This window comes from Serinus canaria, chromosome 2 (genome assembly GCF_022539315.1).
Source record: "Serinus canaria isolate serCan28SL12 chromosome 2, serCan2020, whole genome shotgun sequence".
NCBI classification, from domain to species: domain Eukaryota; kingdom Metazoa; phylum Chordata; class Aves; order Passeriformes; family Fringillidae; genus Serinus; species Serinus canaria.
Genome location: NC_066315.1, coordinates 23,866,665 through 23,885,276, shown reverse-complemented (window position 1 = coordinate 23,885,276; position 18,612 = coordinate 23,866,665). Strand labels below are relative to the sequence as shown.

At 39.2% G+C, this 18,612-nt stretch overlaps 1 protein-coding gene across 1 annotated transcript in view; it reads right to left on the bottom strand.

Moving 5' to 3' along the window:
- Positions 1–16,092, bottom strand: part of VPS50 (VPS50 subunit of EARP/GARPII complex) — a 76,318-nt gene extending 60,226 nt beyond the window's left edge. The window contains exons 1-5 of the mRNA XM_009085956.4: positions 15,936–16,092; positions 13,535–13,603; positions 6,112–6,234; positions 5,438–5,509; positions 852–905 (exon numbers count right to left, since the gene is read on the bottom strand). Of these exons, the coding sequence (XP_009084204.2) occupies positions 852–905; positions 5,438–5,509; positions 6,112–6,234; positions 13,535–13,603; positions 15,936–15,968 (351 nt within the window). The 5' untranslated portion in view covers positions 15,969–16,092. The remainder of the gene's footprint in view (positions 1–851; positions 906–5,437; positions 5,510–6,111; positions 6,235–13,534; positions 13,604–15,935) is intronic.
- Between the last annotated feature and the right edge of the window lie 2,520 nt (positions 16,093–18,612).

The following is an 18,612-nucleotide window of genomic DNA, read 5'->3' as shown; positions in this document are numbered from 1 at the left end:
CAATGGTCACTTCTCCCCCCCCCCCCCGCCATTGTTCTTAAAACAGCAGCACTCCTTTCCCCAGGCAATGATGCCAGAACACAGATGGCAACTTCACTAAGGGTGGATGCACTGCCCATAAGAACAAGAGAACAAAAAGGATGTTGTGTCCTCTGGATAAGAAGAAAATGAAAGCAGCTCCATGACATGACCACAGGTTAATAGCCAGGAAGCCATCTTTGTTCTTCCACACTCTCTCCAGCTTCTTGCCCAAAGAATTGCCATAATCACCAGTACAACAATGGTGATGTAAGGTGCTGTACACAAACAGAAGTATTCATCACAGGATCATTCTCAGGCCTTAATAACAATCACCATTTTCACTTTGCAGAATTGTTTGGACATTACTCCCAGGCACATGTTGAACTTGATGATCCTAGTGGGTCCCTTCCAACAGGACATATTCTGTGACTGTGATTCTCACAACTGCCTGCGATTAGTGGTAGATAAGGGATCTTAAGAAAGATCACGACTGCTTTCTCTTGTGGAAAAAGATGTGACACCACTTCTAAACAGGGGCAACAAAGCAGCTCCTGCTCCAAGTCCATTAGCCAAGCCTGTGAATTCCTGAATTCTGAATTCCTCAGAAGGCCTTGTAAAATGACCTTATTACAAAACCTTTATCATCTTAAGGACTTTCAACTCAATACACCGTTGATTTTCACTACAGAGACAGAGTTTTAGCATACAAAAATAGCTGGTTTCAACAAGGCACTAGCACCCCTACTACAAATCACCATAACGACACAACTGCAGCATTATAACAGCACAAAATTGAGCAGTTTATTCTTGAAAAGTGTTAGTTGTCTTACCTCAACATATGCAGGCTGTTTTTCAAGGATTAAATCTGCAACTTTCTTAGATACCTTAAAAAGAAGAACACTCCACATGATACAAAGCAATCTCAATTAAGTAGGCCATGCCCATATTAAAGTTCTATAAGCTTATGATTCTCTACCATTAAATTCTGTATTTTTCAAATTTATTAATAAATATTCCACAACAACACATAAAAAACTGCTTAAATTATCATCAGTTTTCCTTAGAACCAAGATAAGAGAAATGTTCACAAGTCTATCTAGCAATTGGTGGGCATTTTTAGACTACTCACTTAACTCTCTGCTTGTTAAGGAACATGCTAGAAAAACAAACAGAAATAATTTGGGGCACTGCAAGTGTTTACATTTTGCTCATGCTATTGCTAGAGTACAAATTTAAGTCAACGATATAGTATGGTGTACTGGCTTGCGCTGGGGTATTCAATTTTCTCCAAAGTACTTGGGCTGAAACCAGTTTTGATAACACAGAGGTGTTTCAGCTGAGCAGTGCCTGCAGAGAATCAAGGCCTTTTCTACTCCTCAAACCAGCAAGTGGGCTGGGGGTGCACAAACCTTTGAGAGGGGACATGGCTGAGACAGCTGACCCCAACTGACCCATGGAATATCCTAAATGTACAGTGTCATGATCAGCAGATACAGTTAGGGGAGAAGAGGGAAGCGAAGGATGCTCAGAGTGATGGCATTTGTCTTCACAAATAAATGCCACACATAACAGAGCTCTGCTCTCCTGGAGAAGGCTGAACAGCTGCCTGCCCATGAAAAGCAGTGAATTAATTCCCTGTTTTGCTTCACTTGCTTTTGTGAAGCAAAACCTTTTATTAGGTTACCTATTTTTTAGGTATTTCTTAGCTAAAAAATTAGCTAAGAATTACCTATTTTTAGCAATTTCTTCTGCATTATCTACCTTTATCTCAACCAATGAGCTCTTTCACTTTTATCCTCTCATTTTCCCCCCTACCCCACTTGTGGAGAAGTGAGGAGAGGCTGCCTGATACTTCATTGCCATCTAGAGTGAAACCAAAACACATTTAACATAAGGACACCTACCTTTGAGACTGACACTGCACTAAAGTAAAACTATGTTAAAATTAATATTCAACCTCTACATATACCCTTCCTTTAGATCACAGAATATGTATATTTTAAAATTTTCTCCATTGCTCTGAGTATAATTCTAAGTACAACACTCCTGAGAGCTGCTGTCTGCATTGAATTTAAAAACGGCATTGCTACCTTGATCAATCTCTTGTCCACAAACACTTCAAAAGAAATCCAGCAGTAACAGTCTTATAAATGCCAGCTTGAGAATAGTGTATTTAGTTTTGTTTTTCATCAGGGACTAAAAATATTTAAGAAATGGTTTCATACATGACAAAGATATTATCGGTATTGCTCTATATTGTTTTGGGGGAGCAATACTCCCAGAAATGGAAATAAAATATAACTGGCTATGACAGCCATCCCACAATGCATTACTGACAAAGAGAAACAAAGAGGTTTTTGTAAACTTGACTGCTTTGTTTGCCTAAACATAGCACAAATTTGAGCTCTTCACTCAGCATTCCTGTAACAATCTTATATTGGCTCCATCAGCTCAATTCCCATCCTCTGGAAGAGCACTTGCACATAAATGGTCTTTGAAGTATTCCAATGTCATCACGGAGCAATGTGGACAAGGGGCATATACCCAGCTATGCTTTCCTCCTTCCATACCAAAAGCAGGCCAGAACCACAGAGCAATTTTAAAACTGTTCAATTGTTCTTAACCTTTTAGCTGTTCCATAAGCAATACATCTTTCCTCTGCAGGACAGCAGAAGAACTACTCCAGAGCGAGGTGGGGTCAGGACAGGCTATTAACAAGCCTACATGACCCCAAGCTCTTAAGAAATTTTGTTCACTCCACAGTCTATGCACTGTGAAATTTCCACCTTTTTTTTCAACATATTCTTCATACTAGTCCTGTAGCTGTAAAAAGCTTTAGAACATGGATAGACCTGCTAGTTATTCAATGCTCTAGTATTGTTAAGCAATGTTCAAGCAGTACATGTGAATAGAAGATACATTTCTTTTCAGTTTTTACACTCTTTTTGTTTTGCAAGTCCTCAGTTACCCTTTAATAATAACGACCTCAACACTGGCAAACATCTGCCACAGGTACTTTTTCTTCTTTCCCAGTACTTAGTGATACTACTTTTCTTTCTGAGGTTCCAAGCTCTCATATACTTTTTCAGATGAGCCACACTATCCCCAGTTACTTTGTTTATTTCCCAACTGTCACACCCTTTTTGGCATCTTCCATACAATTGTGCTGTGTTAAGTCTTGGAATCCTGAACTGCAGCTGCTAGCATTGAATGTGACCATGGTTATCAATGCATGCCAACAACATTTACTGAAGAGAAAAAAAAATTTCTCTTTCTTAATCACATCAGTAAAAAATATTTCATCTCCTGAAGAAAAAACAACATAGCTAAGGATATTAGACTACTAATTAAAATTAAAATTAAGTCTAGCAGACATACAACTAAAAAACCTTTCCAATCCAAATTGTCTGTAACAAGACAATTACAAATTAAAGTTGTTATGACACATACATTAAAAAATATTTGAGCAAGTTGGGATCTTTCCAGTGGAATGGAAAACTACTGAGAAAACTACAGAAAATAAGTCAATAGTGACCCTGAAAACAACAGGATGACCAAGGTCAGCTGTGCAAAAGAAGTAAGTCAGTGAAGATCGAAGCTCTAGTACCTTTAATTCACACTCATATAAGTGCTTTGCATTAGAGAAATTTAGAAGTTGGTATTATCTCCAAACTATTATTGTGAATTCCTCTTCCAGCTGTAGGGACAGACACTGAAGTGAAAAAGGCAATATTTTGTTTTTTGCAAAAGCAGAGACATTGTGTAATATGTCAACAGGCCTCTTGAATCCTCTATCTAATAATCTATTCACCATTAAAATATTTTCAGGACTGAACTAACAACATACAACATTCTGCAGTTTTATTTTCCATGAAAGACAATAACTTCCTTTAAGGCAGACAGTTCTCTACATGACCTATCACAAGATAAATGGATAGCAGTCAAGGCACAAGAAGCAAATATGCCACAGTCTCTCACACTCTACCTGAAAATATGACATAAGGACATGAAATACAGCATATAAGAAATTTTAGCACTTTGGCACACATTCAAGGAGGAAATAATTCCTTCCTATACCAGAAACGCATTTTGAATAAATTAAGGAAGAAACAAGCAAGGACCAATCCTGACTGGGGAAAGTTGGTGAGGGAAGAACAGGGCACATGTTTCTTGTCAAAAGTTTTGGCTTTGACAGTTTTTACCTGTTTGTATTCTAAAAGAAAAACACATCTGGCCATATTTACTGGAAGCCTTCTGCTCAGTTCTCTTCCCTGTTATTCATTAGCTGCATGCACTTTTCAGTTCAAATGTTTCATAGCAGCAGCCATGCCCTGAAACTACTCCCTCACTTAGAGCCAGTTCCCATCCTGCAAGCAAATAATGGCCAAGACATTGATAACACATATCAGGATTATGCAGCATATCTCACTGAAGTTGTCTCAGTCTTGAGAGCACTTCCTTGCAAAATAAGGTCACCACCAGATGTCCTCTTAAAATTAAAAAAAAAAAAAAACACCACCACACAAACACACAAAAAAAGCTACAACCTCTCACTCACTTCCAGCTTCTTTCCCTATAAATCTTGGTGAGAAACACGGAATATTCATTTCCTCAACTTCTCACTAATCTTTAAAAAAAACTTCATAGGTATATTATGGGGAAAGCAGTTTAAGGCAGAAGGCACTCAGTTTATGTATCGTTAACAATGCAAGATTCTCCTGTACATTTCATTCATTTGAAGACATGAATTACGATTATTACTTCTATTTTACTTGCAGATACTCTCCAAATGCCACAGTTAACAGATTCGTTTCCTGTACCATGTTATTCATCTCAAAAGATTAATGGAACAACAATTAATACAATAATAGAAAATTTAAGTGTCTGCAACATAACAAGCACCTTTCAAACACTGCAATTCTGATTTCTCTTCATTCCTCGTAGTTACTACTCATTACATTTCATAATAACTCTGTATCAGTATTCACTAAAAACCCTTGTGAACAATTAACATATTGGCAAATGAAAAGTAAGAGAAAATAGCACCTTCAAGGAGAGTTTTTAAAACATTTTATGTCTTACATTGCCAGAAATCCCTCAAAGAGATATTACTCCACTATTCAGCACTGTGTTGAACATTACAAGATAAATATTCAAATAGCCAAGTTTCTAAAGAAATAGTTAGCACGTTTGCTCTTTGTTACAATACTTAACACTAAGATTTACTTCCATGATTTCATACAATTGTATGATTTAGTGATGATTTTCCACTATAAAGGCACACAGCATGATGTTAAAAAAATACTTAGTATCTAATGTGTTAAGAAATCAAATTTTTTTCAGTTACACTTCTTGCTACACTTATAGACAAGACAGCAAATTGTGCAAGGGTATAGAGGAAAAAACTTTTACTTACAGCAGCTTGCTGTTGTTTTAGCTTGTCTCTGTACTCTTCCAGTTCTTGAAGACTAAGTACTGGAGGAAGCCTCTGTATTTAAATAACAAATTAAAATCAGTAAGAAATTAAAGGTTGTTAACTCACACACAGCATTAGCTAGGCATTCAGTTTCATTAAAGAAACATTCTTGTGGCTTCTGTAATCTAATTTGCAGGATTAATCCATTTATTCAAATGATGGATACTGAAATCAATCAGTGTTAAAATATACAACATATGATCATATTTGCCTCATGCAGTATTATAATTACCTCAAAGTTACTTTATTTTACATCATATATGTATACACACAACAACCCAATCACAGAAATTATTGTCCCTGTCAGTTTGCTAAAAAAATACACAAAATATAGAACAGATTTGTTTCCTCAGCTATCTTGACTTTTTCACATCAGTTTAAATTACAAAACGCCTGTTAGCATATTCTACTACCTTAAAAGAAGACACTATATACTATATATATGCACTAGTACTCTATGCTAGAAGCTGCACACAACTGCAAGATAACCTAGGGGAGTACAGTATTGTATTCATAAAGATCTAAGAAACAGAAAATAGCTTATTGAAACAAGCATACTTTTGGTCTTCATTTTTTGTTATGTTACCATTTTTTCCTTCCAGATCAAAGCTTACCTCTAACTCATACTTCACAATATCAAAGGAGTCACTGGAAAAATAAACTTCTTCAATGCTGTTAATTATTTCCTGTTGTGCCTGAGGATCAGGTGGTTCTTCATGTAGTTCTCTGAGCTCCTCCTGCACAAAACAAATAATAATTTCCATTATGTAATAACACATCCCAGGAAGAACAACCTTTTAACAAAACTTACATCTTCCAAAAGCCACTTCCAACATTAGCACAAGAAGCAATGGCAAAATACAGAAAGTACAGTAAACAGTGGCTTGCATTTCCCATTAGGGAGAGCAAGACATTTAAAACTTTTCAAAAAGCATAGGGTAAGACTTCAATGTTGCAGCCCACTTCAACACTTCTTCATTGATTTACGGCACCAAGTGCATGTTGAGTTCAGTTTTTTCCTCCTCACCTTTAAAAATTTTCATAATAAACTAAAAATAAACTGGCAGACTATTTCTCCAGAAGGAAAAAAAAATTGCACAAAACCAAAACAAATAAAACTTGATTTTTTTTTTTTTTAAACAGAAGAGCACTCCTTGTAAATGACAGGTAGACAGTGTCATTACAAATGCATAACTTTTCAGTTCAGCCCACACATCCACTGAAATAAAAGACATGCCATTAAACACTTGATTTCTTCAGGTAAAACCAGAACAGATCTGCCTTCTCTGCACAAGATTAACAGCTCTCAGATTTTAGCACAGTGGTCTAAGCAGAGATGTGCTGTCAGCCTTCTGAAAGCTAATATTCTGGAGATAAGCTTCCCCCTCTTTGCTGTCACAATCTCCTCTGGAAGGTCTCCCCAACAACCCAGATGCTCCCGGTGGCTGAAGCAAAGCAAGGACTCAGCCTGACCCTCCCCTTCCTGCTGCACTGGACATTGCAACTAACACTGGCCCTCTCCTGGATGTCATTCATTCAAAAAGAATGAAAAAGCCTTTATCAGAGACTCAAAAGGGAGAAGTGTTAGATTATTCTTCCATCAAAAGTAAAGATAAAATGGATCAAATTGCTTGACAATGAAATTAAATTCTGGTGAAGCAATCCAGCAGACTGAAGAGTCCCATAATGACCCTGAGCCACCCAGCAGTGCTGAGCTAGTCCAGTGGGGCAGGTTGCTGGTATTTTCATCACAAAGAGCTCAAAGGTTTATTTCACCAGTGGGGTATCCAATTTTAGATTAAATGACTGAACAGCCACTCATTTGGTTATTTTGCAGGTCAGCTGAGAAAAGGTCAATGTGCAGATGTTCCGAGGCAAAGTGACCCTTCCAAGACACAGCAAGGCGCTGATTCTCCGCAGTAAGAGGCAGCCGAGGGCTCACAAGCGGGCGGTTTGGAAGAGCATCAGAGGAACCGCTGCCCCTCTGAAATACTTCTCACAAGATTAAAAAAAAAAAAAAAAAAAAAGAGGGGGGAAAAAAGGAAAAGAAGAAAAAGGTGAAGCGGTGGGGAAATAAAAAGCAACGACTCCGATACAGAGAAAAACGGGTTTCAAGCACATCTGACGTCCCCGAGCTGCCACACGCGAGGCCGCAGGGAGGCCCCAGGCGCGGCCGCCGGCGGTGCTCGGGCGCCCCCGCTGGGCCGCGGGCCAGGCCGCAGCCGGGAGGCTCCGAGCCGGGATGGGGCAGCAGGGAACGGGAGAAAAACCATCGCGGAGACAGCGGGGAACCGGAGAGAAGCCCTCGAGCAGCCGCCTTCTCCCGCCCAGGCGTCTCCGATCTCCCTCTGAAACACCTGATGCAGTCACTGCCAGCAGCGCAGCAGCGCAGGTGAACGCAGCAACCCACGCCCAGCCAGAGAAAAGACATAGACTGCACCGACAGACCGAGAGAAACAAGGGAATAATACACTTATATCGTTATACAGCTGTAATTAAAGCTTTATAATGTACACCCCACTGTAAATCAGTTTCACATCTTACAGTACACTGAGTTTTAGCTATATGAAACTAAAATTAAAAATTATCCAAGACAAGCAACAGGGTCGACTGAACCACTGAAATTGGAATAACTGAATTTATCATCCAATATTTGCCTACAAGTTTCTGCATGGCTGTTTCCTAAAAGAAAAAAAGATGAAAAACTAACCAAAGAAGACATGCTTAGGATCATTTAAACTTCTGGACTACTGATACCTTGCCATGTTGGTGAAAAAATATCTCAATAGCAGAGGTCAGTGGTGATTTACATCTGCTAAAGATACATTAAGAAAGCCATTATGGACACATATTCTGGATTTGATGTTGGAGTGCCTAGGAAAATTGCTAAGAAACCATTTTATTCTGTCTCAGAAAGATCACTCATCTGAGTCTTTCTTGCCAAAACACTACTCAGGAAAATATTTATTAAATGACAAGGTTTTTCTTTACCTTGTTAAATTTCTTCTAGAAAAGCAGTCTAGTTATAACTCTCCAGGATTAACTTTAGCTCCCCCATAAATTACATGATCTGACGCCAGAATTTCTGCCACGATAACTTGCAGCTTTCAGCACATCACGCTCCAGTAGTTTGAAATAATCAACATAGTGAAGGCAAATTTATTCACTCACCACTAAAGAAGGCAACTAGCCCTAGCTAAATTTTATTTGCTGATATTCTAATTTCCTCATCCTTTCAATCAGATACACAAAACCAATTTTACAATGTAGAAATAAGCCCACAGTTTCAGGGGTCTTGGCAAAGGGCCAGTTGAACTCTGTGGACTTGGTACAGTAGAAGGAAAGAGAGAAGCTCTATTAAATCCCTCAAGGTATTTTTCCACCCCAAAACTTGTCTAGCTATTGCCATATAAGTATCTTCCTTAAAAAGAAAAAATGTCAGCATTAAAACACATTTAACATTTTACATTTTATGTTAATTCAGCAATTCCAAGTGCTTATTCTGAAGAGAAAAACCTGTTAAAAATTGTGACAGGAGGGATCTCATGATAATACCCTTGCAGAGAACTTTGCCATTGCTAAAGAGAATTAATTAGATACACAGGAGGTCAGGAAGAGCAGCATATTGGCAAGGTGGACCCCACAACCTTCACTTCAATCTACCTGTCCAGGTTAACATATGCATTCAGCAGTAGGAACTCTCCAATCAAGAATGGGCCAACACAGCCTGGTAAGATACTGTTTCACAGGCTACTCATTTTCCCACAGTTCTATTCAGCAAGAGGCCTCACCTCCTACCTAAAACTCATGTCACTCGTGGTGCCAGTTGGACCTTTTTTCCCCCAGTACTTTGGGATCATATTTTCATAGAAAAACAATTTATCCTGTCAGGTTATCACTAGTGCAACCTTCAGCAGCAGGCCTCTCTCATTATGTCACCTAAATAGATCCATGAAAGACAGCAGCTGGGAAGGAAAAGAAAGAAGGAAACAGAAGTCTGACAGCTTTGTGTGCTCAACGAAGCCACTCCTAAATAAAACACAGTGCTTGCATCCACACACATCTCAGATAATTTTGTCTTTCTGTTCTATGGAAATAGGAGTTTACAGTCTAGAAGCCTGTGGCAATTCCTTGAAATGTATTTCAGAAGAGTCATCTCATTGCACACTCATCTGAAATGCAGTTCAGCAAGTTTTAGATGTCTACCCAGCTACTTCCCAGTGCATCACACTCCCACTCTCCTTGTATGCTATGTTGCCTGTAGCAGCAAAACCAATATTGCTCTGTTGAATGAAGCATTACTTGTAAGGAGTAGAAGCAAACACTTTCTGCACTCCAATCACTGTCACCTAAAAGACTGGGAAGTGAAGACATTGAAAAAAGTTAACTGATACTACTCAGAGAAAAAAAATTCTAAACAGTTTCTAATCTAGTTAAAAGATGCAGTTCAGCAACAGCCCATGCACTTTTATCTGGAGATTACCAGGAGCCAAGTTTGCACTATACTGATTTGGACACAGCCCCCCTTTCCGTCATGAACCAAAAACACACCAATGAATATTCTGCTGATTTATGTCCCTCCATTCTGAACATGGATAACACCTTTGCTAAAATCCAATCCTAAATACCAGGTTGAGGCCCATGCTCAACAGATTCAATCAGCAGCTATACTGCAACACTGCACCACTGTGAAATAAAAGTATTAAAGCATCTATATATATATCTGTATATACACATGCAAACACAATCTTTGACTTCTATCTATATACAAAGATATATTTAGAGAATATATTTATAGAGAATATAAGTCTTATAATCACAAAATGCACTGAGTTTGAATGGACCCACAAGGAGCATCAAATCCAGCTCCTGGGCCTGAGCAGGACCATCCCCAAAACTCACATCATGTGCCTGAGAGCATCGTCCAAATGCTTCTTGAACTCTGTCAGGCTTAGTACTGTGACCACTTCTCTGGAGAGCTGTTCCAGTGCTCAACCACCCTTGGGTGAAGAACCTTTATCTATAATCTAATCTAACGAATATCTATTATATTATACTATAACAGTATATATTCAATATAACAATATACATATATAACCATATAAACATAACAATCTAATATTTCTCTATGTTTTATATAACAATTAATGTCTATAATATCATTAAATACAATGTATAACTATAATAATAAACTTACTTTTCTTTTCCTCCCTGCTCCTCCCTCCCCCTTCCCCAGCTAGGGAAGGAAGTACCACAGAGGAGTTTGTGGTATTCCCTATCTTTCGTAGAAAATGCTCAGAACTTCCTTTTGATCTTCCCTTGTTCAATATGCGTAGAGAGTACCTACTAAAAAGCTCCCACTCTACCAAAAAAAATATTATACTTCAAAAACAACTCTCTTTAATGGAGAGAACAACAAAGTTGGATATGTTCTATCCACAGAACACATGTTAGCCATATTGCTACTTAATGCACTCATGAAAAGCACTCAGCTATGGCTTGGGAAATAGAAACCCATGTTCCTATATCTACAGGAAAAACATTTTTATAAAAGATCAGTGTTATTTACCATGATAAGCTACAAAGTCAAATAATATTTGTATATTGCATATGAGCTGATTATCATCAAAATAAACATAACCTAATTCAAAGTCAATTCACCATTAATCCAACACACTTGAATTCAAGCATGCAAAATACCTGCCTCAGCCTTTTGTGACAGAATCTGCTAACACAACTGTTATCAGCTTGGGAAAGGACAGTAACAGAATGGTTCAAAAAGAATTTGTTTCCCTGGGTAATCAGGGTATGCCAATGAAGTAAGGTATCTCAGTCAAAATAGATATTATGTCCTTCTACAGATGACTTTTCTCTTCTAGACATCATAGAATCATCAGAGAATGATGGAAGGGATTTTGAAGATCATCTAGCTCCACCTCTCTCTTGTCATGGACACCTTTCACTAGACCAGGTTGCTCAGAGTTCCATCCAAGCTGGCCTTGAACACTGCAAGGGATCGGGCATCCACAACTTCTCTGGCCAACCTGTTATATCCAGCCTTGCAGTTCAGATTTGGCTTCTCTACTTTATGAGACTTTATCAGACTCAAACTATTATACACTTACTTCCTACTGAGATACTTCCCCATGCAAGTGAACTGGCTGCATGAGTCTGTATTAACACGTTAAGCAAGTTTGCTGGTGATTTGCCTTCATGTGATAAGAAATCGAACTTTTTCAAAATAGTTGAAGGACTTATTGGAGTACCAGTTAATGTGAGTGAATACACTCAAGCACTCACTAAAATGTCCAACTGCCTAACAATTTCATTGCCTGAAAATAAAAAATTGAGGAGTACAGTCATCACTTCATCATGCTGGCCACAGTCAGCCAACAGCCAGCAAATCAACAACTTTCAGATATCAAGACCCAAAACATTTTGCTGGCTTTGCTCTCAGGGGATGGAATGTCAGCAGATTCTTCTTCCTGTCCTCCATATTTCCCATTTGATGTCCAAACTAGTGTGATAGTTCCTCATCTCAAAAAACATGGGTTTGTACCTAGAGTTGTCTAACCAATGGCTTGTCCTTTTACCAGTAACTCATACTGGCCCTAATTAATGCTGACCTTGCAGCCTTTCATTCTGTATTCTTCTGTATAGCTTTAATGCAGCTTTTGAAGTTTTCAGTATCATTTGCCCTAAATCAGTCTGGAGATACCAATTTGAATGTGGAAGTGTGACGATTAAAGTGCAGCATCATAACCATTCTGTCATCAAAACAGCTTGAGACTTCAATGATTCAAGAGTTAAATAAAAACAGTTATTGCTACACAGTGTAGACTTATCAGACATATAACATCAATCCATTACAGAATGGAAATCTAGCCAAGATACCTTACATCTACTTTAACTTGGAGAGCCAACTTGGCAAAAAACTGGTTGCTCAGGGAGTGGCAGGAATCTGCAGTTGTGAAATTTAAGCGATGGAGATGTGACAGGTTTTTCAACATTACTGCAACTGAATACTTTTGCTCTTTGATATCAATATATTGGCCACTGTTTCACAAAGAATAACGTACCAATTCAGAGACTCTTACCTGATTTTTGAAATATACAGCAATGCTAATTTTCCAGTCTGCCTCAGCACAAGCTACATACTACAGAGTACTTAGACAAAGAAACACAAGGGGTCTTTCAGTTTGATTTTTTTAACTATTGTAAAATAGGACATCTAAATTCAAGTCAGTAATTTAAGTTTCTTATTGGTTAAAGACCAAATTCATAGAAACTAATAAACAACAACCACAGAAGTCTTGTGAATCCTCCCCTCAGATCAACAGGGAATAAGGAACAGCCAATTATTGTGACAATTGTACCCTCACACACAGATTACTAAACATGACTTGTGAAATGACAGTGAGCTGGCTTCATTTAAATAGTGAGACCCAAAAAAATACCAAAAACTATTGCTATTATAAAGAGCTAACTTTTAAAGTAGAACATGAAGTTAATAATGTGCTGAAGAATATTATTCAGCATTCATGAAGATTATTATTCAGCATGGTTATATGCTGAAGATTAAACTATGAAATTATAAAATATATTTACAGCACCAAAACCATGAAGAAACTAAATTTTAAGACTGGAACTATACAGGCCATCCATACAGCATCTACTTTCCAAAGTAAACCTCAATAAGGCATTTTTCTTTTTTCTTCTTTTTTTTTTTTAATCGACTCCAGCAAGAAACCTAAATAATATTAAGATCAGCATCCAGTGACAACTAAAAACTTTCAAGAAAAAATTTTCATGCAAATTCATTTGCAGTTGGTGAACTGATTTGTCTCACAGCTCTTAATTCTTTCATTAAAACACTCTAAAAGACCTTCAGCAGGAAATAAAACTGAAAAAAAAAACCCAACAGTAAACCTGGTGTTAAGGAAGAAAAGAAGACACAACTAAATGTCATTTATCTATAAAATGAAAAACTAAAAACAAAGGCAGTGGGAGGGGAGGGGGAGGGATGTTGTATCATACCTTAGTAGGAATCCGTAAGTTTTCAATAGGACTGAGGTCATTAACACTCTCCTGAGGACTTCTTAGACCCTTTAAAAGAATTTTAATAATCAGTTAAGTTTGGTTCCTTTATGTATCTTGCAATCAGGTCTTACCTGATGTTGAATAGGTATCCACAGGTCCCTTAATAAATACTCTGACATGTAGCTGGAAGGCTAAGACCTCATTCTAGAAACTTTAAGCAAGACCATTGGTATATAAATTATGCTCCACAAACATCTAAGCATTTCCAGTTTTATGCTGCAATATGTACCTTTTCAGTACAGTTCACTAACATTTTCTTTATTAAACTCACTCACATCCTCCTGTCAATGTCCAGATGGTATCTTAAATTTTAGAATGAGCATGTGTCCAAAAACCATAGCATACTTTGTTCCACTAACTTAATGATTTAATGGAATCAAATAACTGAATTCAAGTTAGGTGCCAGCTACTCTATTGCAAGATTATTTCTGCTTGATGGCATATTTTTCTACTTTCCATATTCCACTACTAGGACTGGCTTTCCCTACGTGTAACTGAACTGAAACCGTTGCAGAATCCACACTAGCTGCTTTATATAATTATTACTCCTTAAAACACATATAGCCACATAAATAGCATGTATCTTTGTTGAATATCAAACCTATTCACAATTTTCATAGAAAGGTTTGGCTGAGAAGGAATTTAAAGATCATATAGTTCCAAGGCCTTGAACACTTCCAGGGATGGGGCATCCACAACTTCTCCTCACAACCTGAAACAGCATCTCACCATTTCAAACAGCTATATCACAAAACAGGCTGCTTAGTATATTTTCTACCAGCTCCCTAGGCAAAAATGAATCTACAAGTTCAGGTTTCAGATATGGCTCTTACTCCAGCTTCCCTTGAGACTTCAGTATGTTCCTGTGAGTCAAAAGTTTCAAGCCAACTTTCTTCCTTTTCTTGTGATCAATGCTAACAGTATTTTTTCCAAGCCCTTTTCTGGTCCTGGCTACCTATATTTCTAAAAGGACCTGTGCAAGTACTATATTAGTTTATGGTGAGAAAGTCTGTATTTCTTCTTGGAAACTGATAAAGTGATGTACATAATTCCAGTGCTAACTACTACATTTCACAACTGTTTCATCCTCCCAGGATGCAAAACCTCTCCATTTTGGTTTTGATTCCAGATTTTGTCACACATCACTTCAAAACATCCTCCCTCTGCAGCTGCCACCATCAAAGATGACTCACCTCTATGCATCAGAAATTCAAAGTAAGAAACAAGCAAAACAAGTGCTGCAGTCTCTCATATTTCACACAAAATCTTCCCCAAGTCCTCTCAAAAATATGCAGTTCTAGCAACTTACCTCCAGAAGAAATAAAATGTTTCAATTATCAAATGGTAAATGGAACCTAATCCTTCCAAATGACTGAAAATTGCCTAAGTTGTTATCATTTGCAGAAAACATCACCTCCACACTGGGCAGGCTTCCCTACACTCCTCCTAGTCAAGCTGAAGACGCATCATGTAACCCTCTATTGAAGCAGAACAGAACATTATTCTGGCAATTCCACTTTCACACAAGTGTTCATTTTTAAGCCCTGCCTCCTGCATAAGGATCACAACTCTGAGGGCATATTTCTAGGGGGAAAAAAAGCTTCTGACTTTTCCAGGATTTTCTATAACTATCTAGAATATCTGATGTGGGCAACACAAGTGATTTTTTTAAGTTCTGCAACTAGAACTTAAAAAAATCACTTGTGTTGCAAGTGACGCAAATAAAGAGGCTTCTATTCAGGGGTACCTTATAGATGCGAAAAACTGGAATGTTCTGCTGATACAGTTCCTCAAAAGGACTCTCAATCTTAGAAATATTGGTCCAAAAGTAGGCTTAGATCTACATAATCCTGGAGACAACCGGTACAAGTAGCAGACAGCAGTGAGCTGACAGACACACACCGAGTGCTCTGGCACACACTCACTATGTGCCCACCCAAGTATGGCCCTGGCACCTTCTCAGCCTCGCCTCCCTTTGGATCAAAAGCATTTGCTGCCAGACAAAGCCATGTAACAGAACCACAGCCCAGCGCTCAAAACTGTATGTCAAAAAAAGCAAACTGACACGGGCCCGCCCTGTCATCTTCAACAACGATTTCTCTGTTGTGACAAGAGCTACGCGTTGGCACCCGCGCACGCTCCCATTTCTCGGGAGAGAGAAACAAGGCGGATGCGTGTGCAGCAGGAGCCCGCACGCCCCAAGCCCTCCCTCCCCGGCAGGACAGAGGGCGATGCCCGCGCACCGGCGGCTCTCCGGAGTGCCCGGGCACTGCGGCCCCGAGGAGAGCCCGGGACGGCCGCAGCGGTACCCCGCCACCCCCCGAGAAGAGCCGCTCACCTGGCGGGTCATCAGCGACTTGATCTTCTGCATGATGGCCCCGCCGCCGCCCCGACTGCGCTCAGCGGCCGCGCAAGGCGCCGGGGCACGGCGCAGCCATGTTGGGCGCCACCTGACCGCGCCCGCCCGCGGCTCCCTGGGAGCGGTAGTTCCCGAGCGGCCGGCCCGACTACAAGTCCCGGCAGCGCGGGCGGCTGGGCGGGCCCTAGAGCTGTGGTTGCGGTGTTTGAATATTGGGGATTGCCTGTGTAAATTTGGACCTGCTGAGCTCAAAAGATAAAACGGGACTGTGTGTACGGGGACAAGCTGGAGCGTACACGTAGACGAGGGGAATTTCCTGGTTGTCTCGAGTTCTTTAGGGCGTTAGGCACAGAGCGCGTCTGGCCTGACCACGGGCGATGGATGTAGTTTTGCGTCGGCAAAATAAGCTTGTGTTACTCTTATTAAGTTGTATTGATAGCAATTAAAAAAAAAAAAAACACACACACCAACACCCACCGGATAGCTTTTAAAATCTAATTTATATTAGCACAAGAAAAGAAAATTTATCCTACAGTCTTTACTTCAGTGGAGGCGGCATTCGAGGGTGAGGCCGCCGGCAGATGGGCTGCGGCACGGTTGTTCCTGTAGGAAAAGGGGTTTTTCCTTCTCGAGGGTGTCTCCTGATCCTGCGGTTCCTCAGCGCCGCAGCTGCTGCTGGGTTGTTGCAGGGTAGGGCAGGTACGAGCAGGTGCCTTTGAAACGACTCGCTGAAAGGGAGGGTCAGGAGGCACGGTCCCTCCCTGCTTCCTTTGGTAGCAGCTCATTACCTCTGGCTACCATTGGGAATACCGTGTAATTGTTTCGTGGAAAACCTCTAACAAGTGTAGCACGTAACAGAGTTACTTCTCATTAATAAAATAACTAAAATTTGCAGGTTGTCGGTGCTGCAAATAGTGTTGCTTTAATGTAGTTGCTTCCGTTTAAAAGGGGGGAGGTTTGATTTGTATTAAGTCTAAATGCCATTTAACAACTAGCTCAAGCTACAGGTCTACTGAAAAGAAAAATCCATTTTCCACATGCACGACGTTTGTGTGAGTTTGTGTAAAAATTTGCAGTATATTAATAACACTAAGAATATATTAAAATGCTGGAAAAGACAGAACACAATTGAAAAACATAACTGTGTTTATCTGTTCCTTTTTTTTTTTTTTTTTTTTTTTGCCCATATGGGGCATTTGAAGTGCCACCACAAGTTTTATTCCAATGCTAAAGGTCCCATTATTTCAGTTAGAACTTAGTTAGGATCTATGACCAATATTTTGTTTCATGGTGAAATCAAGTAGATAATAATTTCTAACCTAGGTTTTATGAAAGGTTGCAATTTGATATATCAAGCCTACAGTTAGGTGGATTAAGCAGCTTCCAAACAACAACATTCAGGTGGGCAGGACAATGGAAAGCTTTTGGGAATATGTGAAATACCCTCTTTATCTCCTGAGATATTTTAGGTGGTGATATTATTTCTGGTGGGATCACTGTACTTCTGCTTTATTAACCTGGAATAACCCTTGTGTTTCTTATATTGGACCTGGAAGCACCAGGGTGTTTTCACCTCTCTTTAACTAAGGTAAAAATTGAGTGCTCATCCCTTCTGATGGGGGCTTAGCACCTTGCTGGACTCCTAGCACACAGTGAGGGGGAGGCAACTCCTTCCTACCAGTTGCTCCTGCACAAAGTGGAATGCAGTCTAGCTTAATGTTTGTTAATCCATAATAGTCTACCTAAGTGCTGTTTTGTGAAAAATATTGTGTGGTTTTGTATGGCTAAACCATCTCTGTCACTGCTAATATTTGCTGTTGTAAACTGTTACTGCACAGCTCTGGGAGGGTTTGTCCAGTTTGCTGCTGATTTGTATGGTGAGTGACAGCTTTGGACAAAATCCAAACCCTACATTAATATTAATTTAAACTGATGTAAGTTAATGGAGAAGAAACAATAATCAGCAGTTAACAACTTTAGGAAGCTGTCCACTCTAGCCATAGGATTTTCATTTCAAAGATGTGTCATAGGCACTTGACATCACATGATGTTTAGAGAAAGGGAGTTAATTCTTTGCTGAGTTATACTTATGTTAAGGAAAAAATACAGAAAAGTTATGGGCTTGAAAGTGCTAAGAAAAAAATTAGAAAGGCTCTCTAACAGCTGTTTAACAGGGTTTTGGTTGTTTTTTTTTTTTTTTTTTTGTAACAGAAAATGAGAGGCTGTCATTTAAAAAGTTCTGAAAAAAATATTCTGAATACTAATTTTAGTTTGAAATAAGCATGTAGCATCACAGTATTTTTTATGAAACTGTAACTAAAGAAAGTTAATAACTGTATAACCTGTTCACCTGGTGCATTTACTTACTTCTATTAATTAAATGTACTTTGTATTGTGTGCCCCATTTATTACATTCTGTGTCATATTTGCTGTGACTGCTGGGGAAGGGTTATGATAAAGTCAGAGGCAATGAAGATGGGTCCTCATCTAACAGGTGCTCCACTCCCTTTGTTCTTTGTATACACATATTCAAATCACATAAGGCAGGGGACAGGATAGGACCTGTTAACTCATTGCTGATTTCCCTAGCAAATAAACCAGCAGCTGCAGGTCCAAACCCTGGCTTAGTGCTGAGAGGGTGGCATTTGTGTGGGAC